Source organism: Pantherophis guttatus, chromosome 6 (assembly GCF_059756535.1).
Source record: "Pantherophis guttatus breed Tessera chromosome 6, ASM5975653v1, whole genome shotgun sequence".
NCBI classification, from domain to species: Eukaryota; Metazoa; Chordata; class Lepidosauria; order Squamata; family Colubridae; genus Pantherophis; species Pantherophis guttatus.
This window is the reverse complement of record NC_142068.1, coordinates 57,174,969-57,193,261: the sequence shown is the minus strand read 5'-3', so window position 1 is coordinate 57,193,261 and position 18,293 is coordinate 57,174,969. Positions and strand designations below refer to the sequence as shown.

Here is an 18,293-nt window from a genome sequence, read left to right as displayed (position 1 = left end):
TGCATAATATTTCTGGCTAATTTCTTTCTCTTTCAGTTGATCTAATGAGCCTCTCCTTGCCTCATTTTGCTTTGCAACTTTTCTGATGGATTATTTATAACCCATTCTCTCTATAGCTTTAAGGGTTTAAGGGCCTTGGTACTACAGTGGTTTAAAGCACCCTGTTATTAACACAGCTGCCTGCAATTTACTGCTGGTTCGAATCTCTCCAAGGCTCAAGGTTGACTCAGCCTTCCATCCTTTCTAAGGTAGGTTAAATGAGGACCCAGTTTGTGGGGGCAATAAGCTGACTTTGTATAAAATATACAAAAGTATGAAGGCTATTGCTTAGCGCACTGTAAGCCGCCCTGAGTCTCCGGAGAAGGGCGGCATATAAATCAAATTAAAAAAAAAAAAATCACTGCCAATTTCTTGGTAAGGTTTTTCATGGCTTTCCACTTAACCATTACCCCAAACTGGCTCTCAGGGTTTCAAATACAAAAATTCTAACTAGGAGCTGACTGTTAAATATTTGTTCATAATACTTTGACAAAAGTATTGCCACATATAGGGTCAGTAAAATATGTTATGTTGCTTATTTTGTATTTTATCACATTTCTGTGATGAAATGTTAATATTCAAACAGAGATTAAATGAGATTGCTTCCCAAAGCAAAACTACTATTCCTACCTGCTTGGCTGCTTTGTCTTTTACAAAGTTTGCTATCTTCTTCCGAGGCCCAAGAGGTATTCCCATTTCCTTCAGGTCATCAATTGTACACAGCAACTTTCAAAATAAAATGAGGTAAATCAGATTTTGTATTTTTCTTTTAATATCTGGTTATACAAAAAGAAGTATAAACATTTTAGTAGTACAGGTAGTCCTTGATTTACAACAATTCGTTTAGTCACCATTCGAATTTACAACAGCACTGAAAAAAGTTAGTTATGACTGTTTTTCACGCCTATGACATTCCCTTGGTCACATGATCAAAATTCAGATGCTTGGCAACTGACTTGTATTTATGATGGTTGCAGTGGCCTGGGATCATGTGATCACCTTTTGCAACCTTCAGTCAATGGCAAAGCCAGATTCACTTAACAACCATGTTACTAACTTAACAAATGCAGTGATTCAGTGATTCACTTAACAACTGTGGCAAGGTTGCAAAATGAGGCAAAACGTGCTTAACGAATGTCTCACTTAGCAACAGAAATGTTGGGCTCAATTGTAGTTGTTAGTCAAGGACTTGCATATGCACTGGTGACAATTACCATGAATCCTGGGAGGTAAATCAAGATATTCCAGTATAACCAAGTCTGTGTAATTGAAAGAACAGCTATTTCCCCACATTTATCCTTGTTTTGTAGATTGAAAGCAGTAGGAGCCAGAGTTTATAAAAATAGATCAAAATACATGTTAAAAACAAATACTGTAAACCTAATCTATTAGTTTACAGAGCCTTGGTGGTGCAGCGGACTAAGTGCTGTTATGTAGCACTTAGCTGCCAGCTGCCTGCAATTAGTGCGAGTTCAAATCTCATCAGGCTCAAGGTTGACTCAGCCTTCCATCCTTCCGAGGTAGATAAATTGAGGACCCGGATTGTGGGGGCAATAAGCTGACTTTGTAGAAACACTGCTTATGGGGGGCCAAAAGCCCTAATAAGCAGGTATATACAAAAGAATGAAGGCTATTGCTATAGGTGCATTGTAAGCTGCCCTGAGTCTTCGGAGGAGGGCGGCATATAAATTGAACTAATAAATAAATAAATTCCCCAAATGTCATCACAGAGAAATCCTAAGTAGGTTATCGTGACCAATATATCGTACTCATTCAGCTTACCACTGTGATAGCAATGTAGTTGCAGCATCGTTATCTTATGTTTAATTTTAGTTTTTAATTCATTTTAATTTATCTCCGGAAATTAAGCTTTTATTTTTCTACATCCTCTCCACTCTGAAAGAACAGGTTATTATTTGGAAAAGACTCAATATTAAAACAAGCTCTTTCCAGTATCAAGAGTTTGTTTTGGATAATTTAGTCCCGCAGTGGCAGTGACAAAGGCATAGCCAATTAATTTCTCAGTTTCAACATGCCAGGACACTGGCCCCTAACGTACAGGAAACATCTTATGCCAATTGCAGCTCAATTCTTTCTCAAATCCCTGGCCACTGATCATGAAACTTCAATGAGTATATTGAAAGGGTCTTTCCTACTTCCTGCTCAACTCTCACCAAAGGTAAAAACTACATATTCTGTTGACCTAAATAATACCCATTCCAATGACTCCTTTATACACCAAAGAATGTACTCCAAGGTTTGTAATTCAAGCATATAGTTTCCTGGGATTAGTTCAACTTCATACATTGGCTTGTCTTTCACTCACAAGAGCTATGGCCTTCACTAGGTCAACACTAATGCCAACTCTAGCAAAATGACATTTGGCAACATATGATGCCATATGGCTGCTCTCACGGAGTACTGTTGGTTGATTGCTAAATATGAGGATCCTGCTTTCATTGGTGTTTTGGGGCAATATGAAATCCTTTTTCACAAGAAGCCAACCTCCCCCCCCCAAAAAAAAACCCAGATGAAATTGTAAAACTAAAAAATTAAGTAGCTGCTTCCTGTTAATAGCACATACTCTGAAGTGTGCTGATGCCCACTGAGAAATTTGTATACTTCTATATTTTGTGCCAGTGTTTCTTCTCTTGTCTTTTTTTATTCACTAGAACTGGCTACTGAACTGAAAATTCAGTTCAGTAATCTATGACAACTTCCGTGCAAACACTAAAATAATACTTATTCTTCTCAAGGATTTATCATCGTTGTACTATCCTAAAATTATTTTAAAGGGTGCAAATATTTCAGGCATTGAATGATCAAGAGGAAGTGGGGAGGGGTGGTAATGATCTCATGTTCACGAACGTATTACTGTATGCTTATAAATTCCTCTGGATAACCGTGATTCCTGGCTCAATAGATACTTCAAGATGTGCATAAAATGGGAATGTTGTTTTGAATTCAAACAAGCCATGATATTTTTTTAAATGTTTACTATACCAGAGATTCCATGTCAATCTTCTCCTTTTCAAAAGTACTAATATACTCTGACAAACTAAGTGTTTCCAAAGTTCTTTGCAAGGTTGGAATATCATCTTCATCGTCATGATCCCCATGTTCATCATTTAAATGAGACAGTAAGCAACCAGCAGAATTAGAATTCAATGATCCCTTGAAAGGAAAAAAAAAATCTGAATTAGATTATAAAATTTAAAACCAAAGGAAAGTCAAAATAAATCACTCACTAATGAATGTGGATAGCTCAAAAATAAATCTCATAGAGTGAGTGTATGTTTGGTGCTCACTTCAATCCACCATGTCACAAAGAGAATCCCAACCTAGATTGCAGAAGATCTAGTTTGTATCTAAATAACACTGGGATTAAGCACTAATTAGAGTTAACTCTCAAAGGCATTAAAGGATTGTAAAAACTCATACAGAAAAAAAATATATTCTGCAATAGCGACAATACAACTACCACGTTTCCCCAAAAATAAGACCGGGTCTTATATTAATTTTTGCTCCAAAAGACGCATTAGGGCTTATTTTCTGGTTAGGTCTTATTTTGGGGGAAATATGGTACTAAATGCATCCATCTGGCTGACAATCTTAACTGGGGCTTATTTTGAGGATAGGGCTTACCGCATATACTCGAGTATAAGCCGACCCGAATATAAACCGAGGCGCCTAATTTTACCACAAAAAACTTATGGGAAAACTTATTGACTCGAGTAGGAGTCAATAAGAGAAATGCAGCAGCTACTGGTAAATTTCAAAAATAAAATATAGCAGACTAAGTACTGTAAATAAACGTACTGTATATCCAAGACCAGAGATACACCGGTACTTGTATTCAGCAATGCTTGGGCGGAGCAAGGGGGCGTGACCAAGCACAGGTAAGACCGACAACATAGTGGCTGCCGATGTGCAGGAGAAAAGAAGAGCGGTGATATCAGCAGTTATCGGACCACCCACAGAGGCTGCAGGCGCCCACAGATGAGCGGGAGAGACCGAAGAACTCTCGCACTCGAGTATAAGCCGAGGGGTGCTTTTTCAGCATAAAAAATGTGCTGAAAAACTCAGTTTATACACGAGTATATATGGTATATTGTGAGCATCCTGAAAAATCATGCTAGGACTTGTTTTATGGTTGGGAATTATTTTCGGGGAAACAGGGTATTTATGACAATTCTTTTTAACAATAAAAGCTAAGATTCTAAAGAAAAATACAGAGGACCTTTTAGAAACCTGGTTAATTACCATACACCATGTATGCATACCATATTTTTCGGAGTATAAGACGCACCTTTTTTCCCCAAAAAAGAGGGTGAAAATCTGGGGCTGTCTTATACTCCAAATATAGCCCTGCCCAGCCTCGCAAACGGAGATTTCAGAGGCTGAAAGAAGCCTCTGAAAGAAGTTTCAGAAAAAAAGCCTCAGAAACGAAGCTTCAGAAAAAAAGCCTCTGAAAGGCTTTTATCTAAAATAATATGGCAAGCAACAAAAGAAGAATCAGTAAAGGTTCTAACCAAACTAAGTTAACAAATCTGGAGAATGACACAATAACCACCAGATCAGAAGAGGTTAATCTACATACCAATACCAAAGAAAGGAGATTGAACAGAGTACAATTAGCCTTCAGAATAAAAGCCTCTGAAAGAGGCTAAAAAAGCCTTTTTTTCTGAAGCTCTGCTTCGGAGGCTTTCAGAGGCAGAAAAAAAAGTTTTTCCTGAAACAGTTTTTCAGAATTTTCAGAGGCAGAAAAAAAAGCAAGGCAGAGAGCTCACAACCAACGAACCTGTTGCTAAAATTCACCTCTAGAAACAGCTGATTAGGGTTATTCCGGGAGGCCAATCCACCCACCAATCAGCTTTTTTCTTATTCTCCTCCCCAATCTAAGGTGCGTCTTATAGTCCGGTCCGAAAAATACGGTATGTTGGCATGTAGAAAATGTTTTTCCTTGATTAATGTAGTGTAACCATTCTTATGAACTGGTCATTTATGAGAGAAAGCAATATACTTGGAAGAAGACATTCAGTAAATTATGATAAGCACTACTGTGTAATTTGATTAGGTTATATATTTCTAACGTTCTGAATATTGCAGTGATCGTTTGAAGTTTTTTTTAGCAATCACACAAATATTAAGGAAGATTGTTTGGTAATACAAATACCTGCTGGTCATCTGTCACATCTTTCACAGCACCATTGGAAGCAACAGGAGTAGAATTAACTGCAGACGTCCAATCCTTCTGATTGGACAGTATGTCAAATAGAACCAAGGATCCTAGGAGATACAAACTCTATTGTTAGAAATAGAATTTTGAGGTATCTAAACAGTCTGAGTTTAAACAGTAATTACACATTGACCTCTTAAGTATAGTTTCCAAACTTCCCTTTGCCTAACAAAATAGACAGATATTCCCAATGTCAGAATACTAGAGACATTTCTAGGACAAAAATATAACTACAACTTTAAGAATTAAACCCCCCATTTAGACAACAGTTCTCAAGTGTTATACAAAATGGTACATTGAACTAATCATCATATTAAGACGTTGCATTACCCAAACTGTGGCCAGCAACAGAGATTCCGCCTTTAAAGTCAGGGTTTCTGCTCAAGAATAGTGCATAAAGATGGTTCATCTCTACTGTTACTTTCTCCACAACTGTTTGGCAGTAAGTGGGGCTATTGTAAAACAGGATATCAAGTAGTGTCTCATTGGTGAAGTGGCGGAGACGTCCAATAGTTGGCAACGTTATTTTTTTAATATTCCTTAAAAACACACAATTACACAGGTTATTAAAAAGTGATTTCAAATAAACTTTGCTAAAACTAAGAAACTTGCGAGTAAAAATTGGCAAAGCAATTTTCACAAATCATTTTTCAAATCTATAAAGCAACCGTGGTCACTGATATTATCTTCCTTGTGGCTTCTCTACTCCATTGTAACAGCCTTGTCCGAATTTAACAGACCATTTAGGAAAAAGAAGTCTGTTAATCATGATCCTCTGTTGAATTGAAAGTTACACCATCGTAGAGATTAACTTTGATGCTATCATCACTTAAATTGTCACAAATTTGGTCTGTTGTATCAAGGTTCAATAAACTGAGGTTTCACTTTGTGTGAACCTAATTAGTGATGATGTATTCAATAACCCATAGTTGGGCAAACTATGAATGCAGTATGCAATGCACCAGTTTGGTCTAGGAGCTAAGGCTCCAAGCTAGAAACTAAGATACTGTGAATTTTAGTCCCGCTTTAGGCAAGAAAGTCAGCAGGGTGACTTTGGGCCAGTCACTCTCTCTCAACCTAACCCACCTTCACAGGGTTATTGTTATGAGGGAAATAGGACAAAGGAATCATCTTCAGTTATTTATAAAAATAATAAAAGTGGAAAATGAATGAATGAATCTAATCAATGTACCAGACAGAGACAAATTTGTTCCCTTCATACACCATTTATTACATAGCCTGCAAGTTACGTTAAACATAGTGATATGAAGTATGCCACAGTGTATCACGCTGTCATACCACAATTTGCACTTCCATTATCTCAGATGAATTATTTAAAAACACTTAACTAGTGCAACAGTCATTTAGCTCTATTATCCTAGAACAGTGATGGGGAACCTTGTTGCGTGGAAACATTGCGTGCACTCATCAGGGCCGCTCTCCGGAAAAGTTGAACTTCCGGGTTCGCATGCATGCGCACCCGATGATCAGCTGGCATGCATGCACGCACCGATTCTCGACACTGCCATGCGTGTGAAGGGATCCGCTCCGGATCACACACTTCTGGTGCGCATGCTCACCCGACAATCAGATGGCCATCACACATGCGCACACCAGTTTTCAGCACTGCTGTGCGCGTGAAGGACAGCTGATTGTCGTGCGCACATGCATGCCAGAAACCCGGAAAACAAACAGGCAAGGCTGTGCATGCCGGGCAACATGGCTTCACATGACACTTTGGGCACACATGCTATAGGTTCGCCATCACGGTCCTAGAATGACTGGTTCAAATATTCAAGGAACCACACTGGTTGCATTCAAATATTACAATTAGCAAATATTTAGGATGGCAAGAACAAGAGTTATTAAATCTATTTTTCTATTTTCCCCATCCTTGTATAAGCTCTAAAGTGTGATCAGCCTTAAACACAGTTGGATCAAGCTAATTTCAAAACTATGGTATAACTTTGACTTATTTCAGACAAATCAGTTATAGTACAATAAAATACAATTATGAAAAATGGAATAAAATGCTGGGGAAAAATCACTTTTTTTTATTCTAATGAAAAAGTTAGTATTGATATAAATTCTCAGCATGTGATACTTTTTCATAGGAACATTTAGTAATTCTAAACTAAAAAGTCGCCAAAATTATACACTTAAAGACATAACTGATCAACTTTGAGATAGTAATCAATGATCAAAGAACAATTCTACTTTCTTAAAATAAGTGAGTACAGTAGACCTACCTATCCACCCCTGTTGCATCTCCATGCAAAGCATTATGCCAATGAACTGGCAGGAATTCGACTCTACTCACTTTATGTTCTTCTATCGATTTCTTAAAATGTGTTTGCAGCAATTTCAGGGATACTGTCCGAAAGTCATCAACTTTTTTAAAAAGGGAGAAAAGTATTAAGTTTATAGTAATTATGTGCATACTGACTCTAACAGAATTTCTAATTTCTGAAAATAAATATTTTCTAGTCCAAACACTGCAGGTGGACTTATAAAAACATAGCTAAAATTTTGTATACTCCACTTATTTTCATTTTTTAAAACCCCAGCAAGTTCTAGAGTGTTCACCTTCCAAGCCATTAGAAAATATATAAGCAATTGATTTGGATAAAGCATCAGAAGCAATTTACTACTTTTCTCTCTCCTGATGGGAAAGCTTGACTTTTAAATATTATCAATAATAATAGTTTATAATTCTGTTTTCTTTCACTAATAGCTTTTAAAACTAATATATCATTTATTTGAATACCTTTTAAGAGGATTATACCTTTAGAGCAGTTTATTCATTCCATTATCTTCTTAGCCACATTTAATTTGTATGTTTATATTTCTGATACAACAACTGCTGTGATTTGAAATCCAATTTAAAGACCAGCCTAAATGCTTTAGTGTATTAGACTAAGTGATTTTACAAACAACTCTAAATAAAGGTCTAAGAACATAGTAAGGTACTAGCTGAAAAAAGGAACAAGGAATGCATTCCTGTATCCATATTTAAATAATCCTACCACATTCAACAATGCTTCTGAAGCGCAGATCGCAGACTGGGCCAATTCCATGGACCATAAATACCAAATGATCAATTTGAGACACTTCACCTATAAAAATAAAAATAAATACCATCAGTTACATTCATAAATACTACAAGACATTCTTTCCAATTTAAATATTTCTATATATTTGCAATGTTTTTCTATTCAACTTTGAAGGCATTTTAAGGCATCCCTTGTGATCTCAAAATGAAGAAATAGTCTCTCAGACATCTCAAGGTAAATTTATTTATCTATCTATCTATCTATCTATCTATCTATCTATCTATCAATCATATTTGTATACCGCCCTACTCCCGAAGGACTCAGGGCGGTGAACAGCCAAGATAAAATACAAAGACATACAAAAGTTAAAAAACTATTAAAAACAGATTAAATAATTTAGGCTCAGAAAACAAATTAAAACATCCAATTTATCTAAAAAAACATTTAAAACCCAATTTAAAAGCCAATTTAAAAGGGAGAGTTAGGCCAGACCAGCCTGTTGGAATAAAAACGTTTTTAGGGCGTGGCGGAAGATGCGTAAGTCTTGGATCCTCCGTATCTCCGGGGGGAGCTCGTTCCAGATGGCAGGTGCCCCCACAGAGAAGGCTCTCCCCCTGGGGGCCGCCAGTCGACATTGTTTGGCCGATGGCACCCTGAGGAGCCCCTCTCTATGGGAGCGAACTGGTCGGTGAGAGGCTACTGGATACCAGATATCCAGAGGAAAAGTGTTTACCCAGCCTTACCCATTACCAGCATCTATACAGTCAATATTCAGAAGCTTGCTGGGAACCAATATATTATTCAACCAAAACATATTTATCATCCTGGCATGTGAGGAGAAAGCAAGAGGCTGTAAGGGAATATTTTGTATGAAATCCTGTACAACTTACCATCTGGTATATCCTCATGATCATCATCAATTCCACGTTTAACTACTCTTGGTCTGGTCTGATCATCTTGTGTGGTGCCCCATTCATCTGGTACTGAAGAAGGCTGGAACTGAACTATAACCTGAGATAAAATCAGTGTATTATATGTATACCCAATTTAACATACTGCAATATTATGCAATAAATATATGCTATAGCTTATGTGGATTAAATTCATAGTTACTACAGATTTTTTTGCCAAGAAAAAAATGGCATAAGATTGTTTAGCATATACTAGACAAAAATTAAGTTTATATTTATTTCAATTTCCAAATTGATTTAAAAGATTCACAACCCCTGAAATAATGATTTGTGACAGCACTTTATTCAAAAAGTGTTAAACTGCACTGTTGAAAAAAACATCCAATATGCCTCCTAATATAAGATTGTGTTGGACATGCTGTAAATTTATTGGGATGTCCATTTTGCTGCCTAAATTTGTGGAGACATAGCCCTAAGTGGATTGGTCCCTCAATACAGAGGAACCAATCCCTCTCAAAACAGAGCCTGAGTGGCATAGGAGGCTAATGCCTCCTATAAGGTAGCATTTAACATCCAGCTGCCTGCAATTACTGCGAGTTCAATTCTCACCAGGCTCAAGGTCGACTCAGCCTTCCATCCTTTCTAAGGTGGGTAAAATGAGGACCCGGTTTGTGGGGGCAATAAGCTGACTTTGTATAAAATATACAAAAGTATGAAGGCTATTGCTTAACGCAGTGTAAGCCGCCCTGAGTCTCCGGAGAAGGGCGGCATATAAAAAATAAATAAATAAATAGGATTTTTCCATATATTTTACAAGGAAAATAGATAATGCTGGCTTGAAAGTGCCATACTAACACACTACAAATCCATTGGCAATGTCCAAATTCATGGAGACCTAACCCTGCCCACATTCATGGAGACCTAACCCTAAGTGGATTTTCCCCCCAATGGGATTTTCCCATGCATTTTACCAGGAAATGTAGATAACAGAGGTTTCAGAATTCAGCCCCTCCTAAGCATACCAATGCACTACAAATCCATTGGAGATGTTCATTTTGATATCCGAATTCATGGACACTTAACCCTAACACTAGGTATATTTGGCCCCTCAAAGGGATTTTCCCATGTATTTTACCGGGAAAAGTAGATACTGCTGGCTCGAAAAGTTAGCCCGACCCTAAGCATACCAACAAACTACAAATCCATTGGAGATGTCCATTTTGCTGTCCAAATTCATGGAGACCTAACTCTAACCCTATATGTATTTGCCCACCAATGGCGTTTTCCCATTTATTTTACCAGGAAACATAGATAAGGTAGGCTGGAAAACTCAGCGCCCTCCCTAGGATATCAAAGCACTACAAATCTGTTAGCAGTATCATTTTGCTCTTTGAATTCATGAAGACTTAACGATAACCCTGAGTCAATTTACTCCCCATTGGGATTTTCCCATGTATTTCACCAGGAAACATACGGTAGATAAGGTGGGCTCTAAGATGAATCAGCTATCCCTTAAAGTATGGTGATTGATAGACAGATATGATTAACTGCTCTTTAAAAAGCAAAATGGCACCATTTTAGGCCCCAAATAGGAGCAACCTCCCACAACCCCAAATCATTAAAAACTAGTGGAATTTTACCAGCGTGCTTTCCAACCACTTTAAACTAATTGGGTGTTAAATATTTTTTTCCAATGTTAGTACTTTTCAGGGTTTAGAATGGAAATTGTAACAGGAGACCTCTGGCAGTAAAACCATTCCAATTCTCTTCCTTAAACCTCCATAATCTACCCTTAAAACTACCCTAAACCACCTGAAGACATTTCAACCTTCCCCTTTTGCCCAAACAGGGTCCTACTTCTGTATCCTATTATGATCATCCTCCAAAGTGATAATACCAATACATTACTGATGCTCTCCAGAGTATCTAATTAAGCAACATTCTCATTACCTTAGGATTATGCATAACGAAAGTTTCTCCACCTGGAAATTCTAATCGCCGATGCCATTGATTTGTGGTAACAGCTTTCTTATACTCAGCCTACAACAAACATAAATGATACAACTTGAATATCAAGAAACCACATCAAAGGACAATGTGACAAGAATGCAATTTAATTTCATTTGTAATATTATATTAAACCTCAAATTGTTCCCACATCCCACAAATTGTTTATAGAGACTATGCATTTCCTACCAATTAATCAAATTTCTAAAGGCAGTCACTATTTAAATATAATTAAAACTAGGAAGACAAAGATGTTTTTCCCATAGTGTTTCATGCCTAGTATGTTCTAAATGGCACTTGCCCCCAAGAAGCCACAATGAAAGTCAGATACTAACAATATGAAATTCTATTTTCAGCTAATGCAGCATAGAATGCTCGAGTTTCAAAACATATTGGCTGTAAAATGAAATAATCTAGATTGTATAGTAAGAATAATTAACATATATTTGCCATATATAATCTATTCATTATAAAGTAATTTTGCATTAAAAAAAATAATAAAAACCCAATTTTCAACATTTTTTACTTTCTACTCAAATTCTGGTTTAAAATTAATATTACAGCAACATTTTTATAACTCAAAGGCCACAAAATAATAAAATGATTTTTAAAATAGATTCATTGGGAAAAGCTTGCTGCCCTATGCGCTTCACACAAAAGGAACTGATGATAATGATAAGGATGTGGTAGCACATTATTTTATTATTCAAAAGAAATTTTACTTTTGAATTTGGGATTTAAAAAAAAATCTATAGCTAACATTGTTGCCTTCCTTTTTAAAAATACTCACCTCCAGTTTTTCACTGAAATCTTCCGTATAAGGAATAAATCTGCTGTCCTTATCTCCCTTATAAAACCAAGTACATCGTCTTACTTCAGACTGTTGTTCTTCCCAATATACAGCTTTCCTCACACGGTCATATAGATAAACATCATAACGTCCTCCATCAGTACTCAAGACTACACTCTCTGGATCAGGTTGCACTAAAGATTAAGAAGAAAGTTATTACTTTATCAATCTTTCTCCCTTTCTCATCTAAACCTGTGAATACTGGAAATGAGAAAGCTTCAAATTTTACGCTGAACAGTGATATTTTGTTTCTGAACTAAAGCTTCTATTGGAAAATGAGGGCAAGTTGGAAAGTTTTCTAGATTTACTGTTGAATCTCTTTCAACAGTTGTTCCACTTTGCTCATTGGTGATGTCAGAATCAGACAATATATAAAAAAATACACCAGCATGGATACAATAAAAAAGTTCAGTAGATACCATAGAGAAAAACAAGAAACAGGAGAAATAATCTGAAAACTAGAGGGAAATCCTCCTTGAGTAATGAAGTATTCAGTATCCAATCTTGTTATTTTGAAATGACTAGAGAGTTTTCTCTAAAGAATCGTGACAGAATTACTCCTCATTACTCAAATGTATGACTTTATGGAACCTTCTGTAGTAAACTTGCTTAAGGTTTACTTAAAAAGTAAGTAAAAAAGTGAACAAAAATCTCTCTTATAGAATTGGCCGCTTAATCTTGATTACATGAATAACTGTCATCAAGATCATTAAATATTTTATATAAATCAAATACTGTAGTATGACAGGTAAAAAATGTACATATAGTTTCCCTGAAAATAAGACCTACCCTCAAAATAAGTCTTAAAGAGCCTGTGGAGCCAGCCAGCAGCTCATTCCATTTGGTTGCTCGCTGTGTCACAGCCACGAGGCGAGGCGGGTGTAGCTGCACCACACGCCCTGCACTGGTTTACCTCAGGGCCCCCGCAGCCAGGCCACCCATGCCCCGACATCTGCCTTCATGGTGGCAGCACCAACAGCCATGTGCAGCAGGAACCCACATGGCCACTGGCCTACTTCTTCTGCTTGCTCACGGCCGCAATGGAGCAGGAGACCGAGTGGTGTGCTGGTACCGCGACTGTGAGGTGAGGCAAGTGTCGGGCATGGATGGCCTGGCTGCGGAGCCCTAAGGTAAGCCGGTGTGATGACCTGGGGCACAGCACAGAGATAACATAGGCAGCTCGCAGTTCAAATCAGCCCTTTATTGCTCCAAACTCTTTATTTCCCCAAACTCTCCCACGTTTCTGGCAACTCCCAGAGCAAAGTGATGACAAACCCCCACACACACCTCAAGCAGTTGCAAATAACCCAGTCCAGCACTGTGTACCCCAGAACTGCACAGCAATAAATTTAGCAGGGCAAATCAAGGAGTTCAGGAAGCAAGGATCCAGTTAATTAGTCCAGAAAGCTAGAAAGAATGCAAGGACTCTTGGAAAGTTCAAACATCAGCACTTAACACTTCAGGAACTTAGCATTTGTTCTCAACAAATGCACTTCCTCACAGCATCTCCTTAAGTCTCATTCCCCAGATGTGCCTTGTGAAGATGGGTGGGGAACTCTCCTCCCAAGTAGCCTGCTCAGTCTGTGCTGTTCTTGCCTTCTCTCCACTCTCTGTGCTCTCGGATCAGGAGGGCCATCCTTGCTCCTCGTCTGAGCTATGTCTCTCATGTTCATCCTGCCCGTTTCTCCCTGTCTACAAGATGTTCTAATCCTGAAATGCCCCAGCCTGACTGGTCCTGCCCTTCCCCATTTCCCTCCAAAGCCAAAGAAGCCACCACCTCAATCTCTGTCGGCTCAGGTTCCAGCTCGTCTTCGCCCACAGATTCAGACACCGATGGGGGCATGACAGCCGGTGAGGGGCATGTGGGGCAGCTCCATCCCCTCCCCTCTCATTTCATGGCCATAGGACCTGTGTTGCTTAGCCTCCTGCTCCATTGTGGCCGCAAGCAGAAGTGGGCTGGCAGCCATGCAGGGTCCTTGTGGATAGGGTTTGTGGAGCTGCAGCCGTGAGGCAAGGGAGGTATTGGGGTGTGGGTGGCCTAGCTGTGGGAGACCTGAGGTATGCCAGTGCAGGGTTACTTCCAACCGCTACCTTCCGGTGGCAGTGACACTGGTATGCCACGCGGCCTCCTGCCCTGCTGTGAGCAAGCAGAAGAAGTGGGCCTCATGTACATGGGGGGGGAAAGACACCCCCCAAAATAAGTCCTAGTGCTTATTTTGGAGCCCAAAAGAAAATAAGACCCAGTCTCATTTTCGGAGAAACACGGTGATATACCTATATTTAACAAGTTAGTATTTTCTGATAACTCTTTAAGCTATGACATCTGTGAGGAATGCTCTGTTTGATCATTTCCAGGACAGTTCTCAGAAAATAACAGGAAAAGCAAAACAGCACATAGAGTTTCTGAACAAACATTATTTGTCTCCAAACAAGGAACTATCAGATCTCATATTTTCACTAAAAAAAAGCCTTTAAATATATGCAAATCATATCTCACTGTAAAAATGATCCTTATATTAAATATTATGCTTATCTATTCTCTTTATGTCCAAAAGCACACATTATTACACAAAGGACAATTCTTAAATCTTACCAGAATTATAAACCTTCTCTAGAGTTGTAGAATCTAGATCACTGAACGGCATCCATAGCTCCTTGTTTTCCACTTCCTTACAATAAAACCAATGTGGCTGAACTGATTCATACTGGTTTTGTAATAAGAGAGGTGGTGCCTTAACAAGTGGGCCTGCTGACATTGATGTCTGAGGTAATAGGGCTGGCTAGAATGAAAAAAAGAGAAAGTTTCCTTAATATTTCAAAGTTTTACTTGATGTTTAGATACAGGTCTTAATTATGTACAATTAATTCCATTCTGAATTACGAGAATACATTATTCTTATAGATTTTGAATTAGCATAGCAAGAAAAAGCAATATGGGAGTTGTGTCTTAATTTTGTATATCTGATTGCCAATTATTATCAAACTTGATCTAGGTGGTGGACATTAGGTTTCACAACTGAATCCTAATCAAAACTCTATTCATTATAGCTTTCAAAACTTTCAAATTAAATACAAAAATTAATCAGTTTCATAATTTTGCAAATATTTTACATTCAGATATGACCAATAAACCAATAAACTCTTTACTTGATATAATTAAACAGTGTCAAAAATTCTAATATCAAAAACATTTCATTTTTGTTTTCATGCAAAATAATAATCAAGGGCTAAGATAGCAAATGCATATAACTTTATTTTAAGGGCAACAAGTGTCTCAAATGCTTTTGTTTTAATTTTGTTAAATTTTCCTTTCTCAGTTAAATCAAGTTACAAAACATATTCAGCAAATCATAAATCATTGTTATTGAGCTCCTAGAAAATGTGAGTGTGTGAAACGATAATTGTTAAGAGGAACAATAAACTACGATATTGAGTCCTTAACCTTTTTATAGTAATTGCAATATACTGAAAGGTAAACTTCCTACCGGTGGCATTGGTCCTGCAGGAGTTGGATACTTCTGGATAGATGGTACAGAAGGTGAAGGCTGCAGATTCTGGGCAGGTGCTTGTGTCGGTTGCAGCTGGGGGGGAGTGATGTAAGGATTGGCTCTACTACTTAAGGTAGTATGACGATAGGGGTTATAACCTTGTTGTGATGCTCCCTGAGGTGGTGTTGAAAAGACTGCTGATGGAGGACCACTTTGCTGAGGTGTTTGATAAGTTCCAATTCCTTGTACTGAAGTAGAAGGAGTATTAAAAGACTGTGATTTGGAAGCAGAAGCTGAAAATACATTTGGCCCATCTTGTGATGAAGGCAGAAGAGGGAAAGAAACTGGAGGTTTAGAGAAAACAGATGTTCCAGCTTGGGTTGAGGTTGCCACCCCTAAGGGTGGTTGTCCAATGCTTCCAAAGGGATCACTACTGCTAGGAATTTGAGAGAAATAACTGAACGTAGATGGAGGGTTCACATTTGTTGATGTCTGGCCTAAGAAGCTGTCTTCTTCACCAACATCTGTGTTATCATCTGCATTAAAGAATACAGTAGGATCAATAAAAATATGAAAGAATGGCACCTCCTCCATAACATCAACCAAAAATCAACAGTGCTATAGTTCACTGTTGCATTTCAGCAACAAACATCTCTACCATTTTCAAGCCTTTCTGCTCAGCTACAGTATTTGTATTACCTCAATAAGATAGTAATTTCTTTTTTTGGCAAACTTTCATTATCCCAATAAGGATGTTCACTCAATACAGTAGCCAACTTGGAATATTAACACTAATATATCAGCCAGCTTTTTAAACTATCAAGGCGCCATCAGTTAATCTATAAGCAGGTGAACTTTCCTTTGATGGCTATAGGCTACATTTAACAAAGGAATGGGGGAGAGCATTATTTCTCAAAAATGGGACAAAATGCAAGATAAACTGTGTATAATATAGACATGGATGGGCACAGAATCTTTCAGTTTTGGAAGTGATTGAGAAAGTTAATTTTTGATAGCATGAATCCTATTTTAGGGCTTAATTTAGGTAAGAATATTACTTAATCAGTTTATTAATTAATCTATTCTGTATTTGATAAAATTAACACCACCATTTTTACTGCGGCTCTGCTCATTTTCTCCTAGTGATAGGACCATTTCTTTCCTTAACTCTGCCTAATTTTTGAGGATGTTCTTCAATGGCAAAATGAGAACTAAGCTACTGCATATAAACAGGCAGCAAATCCCAAACTGATTTTGCTGAACTTCCAGAAAGATCTGAAAACATGTCTTTGCCATTTGGCCTGGGATCCAATAGTGTGTATGGGTATGGAGCCTACAAAGGGATTTATTACCAGGGAAATTGAGTGTGCCCTTCTGCAAATTTAATATTTTTAACGTTTTATAATTTTTGCCACGATTCTTTTGGTTACTTTGTTGCATCATTTTTATGGTTTTAACTTTGTATACACTGCTTAAGAGTCAAGTACGTGAGATTGGCAGGTTTATAAATTTACCAAATAAATAAATAAATAAATATGGGAATTATAGGAGAAATACGAATGTGTGAATTAGGTTAATGCTACAAAACCTCTTTTGAATGACACATTTTTCTCTCTCCCATCTGATGTCACTGATTTTCACTACCATCAGCTGGTGCCTTACACCTGTCTCCAATCAACATCCTAATAAATTGATCCCTCCAAATCTTGCCTGCTATGCTTCTACCCAAGAAAGACACCAACATTATGTTCTTCCACGTTACTACAGGTAGTCCTCAACTTACGACAACAACTGAGCTCAAAATTTATGCTACTAAATGAGAAATTTGTTAAACGAGGTTTGCCCCATTTTACGACTTTTCTTGCCACATTTGTGAAGTGCAGCTGCAGCTGCTAAATTAGTAACACCACTGTTAAGTGAATCTGGTTTCCCCATTGACTTTGCCTGTCAGAAAGTTACAAAAGGTGATCACATGACTCCGGAATACCGCAACCATCATAAATGTGAGTCAGTTGCCAAGCATCCGAACATAAATCACGTGACCATGCATATGCTGCAAGGGTCATAAGTGAGAAAAATGCTCCTAAGTCACTTTTTACAGTGCCGTTGTCACTAAGTAAACTGTTGTAAGTCAAGGACTACCTGTAGTTATCTCCATAGAACTAAACTTTCAGGAAGCTTAATTGCAAGAAAAAGAAATGCAACAGGTCACATGAACCAAGAAATCATCATTCCCACTGATTGGGCAAGTAAGTCTTGGTAGGAACTTTCTCTGCCTCGTCAGTAATAAGATTGCAGCACCAAGGCTGTGAAAACACACATTTTTTTGTGTCCTAAAGCCTTCAAGGGCATGGAGTGCTGCCCTAAACTGTCAAAAAGACCGTAAAGAGGATTGGAAAAGGGGGTGGAGGGGCAGCAAACCAGGAAATTCGGGAATCTCACCAGTAAAATAACTCAATTTCAAACCCACTCCCCCCTATAAAGAAATGCAGGCCAACGGCAACAATACATCCGTTTCCCGTTATAAATTAATAAATGTCACATCCCTGGAATATCCCACTTTCTCAAACCCCTCCATTCATCCTCCCGTCCGTCGCAGGTTCCTGGAGGTTACAAACCTCCGATCTTCAAGAGCTTGCAGGCGTCGTTATCGCAGACCTACGGCTGGGATTTTTTTTTTTTTTTGCCTAAAGCCCCCTAAAATGC

General features: G+C 38.0%; 1 protein-coding gene across 3 annotated transcripts in view; it reads right to left on the bottom strand.

Annotated features, from left to right (window-relative positions):
• The window catches only part of SEC23IP (SEC23 interacting protein), a 37,430-nt gene that overhangs the window by 18,791 nt on the left and 346 nt on the right, over positions 1-18,293 (bottom strand). For all 3 annotated transcript variants that reach the window (XM_034440272.2, XM_034440274.2, XM_034440273.2), the window contains exons 2-12: positions 15,585-16,123; positions 14,693-14,879; positions 12,040-12,233; positions 11,193-11,282; positions 9,222-9,342; positions 8,305-8,394; positions 7,528-7,669; positions 5,609-5,817; positions 5,216-5,328; positions 3,043-3,213; positions 670-765 (exon numbers count right to left, since the gene is read on the bottom strand). In XM_034440272.2, the coding sequence (XP_034296163.1) occupies positions 670-765; positions 3,043-3,213; positions 5,216-5,328; positions 5,609-5,817; positions 7,528-7,669; positions 8,305-8,394; positions 9,222-9,342; positions 11,193-11,282; positions 12,040-12,233; positions 14,693-14,879; positions 15,585-16,123 (1,952 nt within the window). The remainder of the gene's footprint in view (positions 1-669; positions 766-3,042; positions 3,214-5,215; positions 5,329-5,608; positions 5,818-7,527; positions 7,670-8,304; positions 8,395-9,221; positions 9,343-11,192; positions 11,283-12,039; positions 12,234-14,692; positions 14,880-15,584; positions 16,124-18,293) is intronic.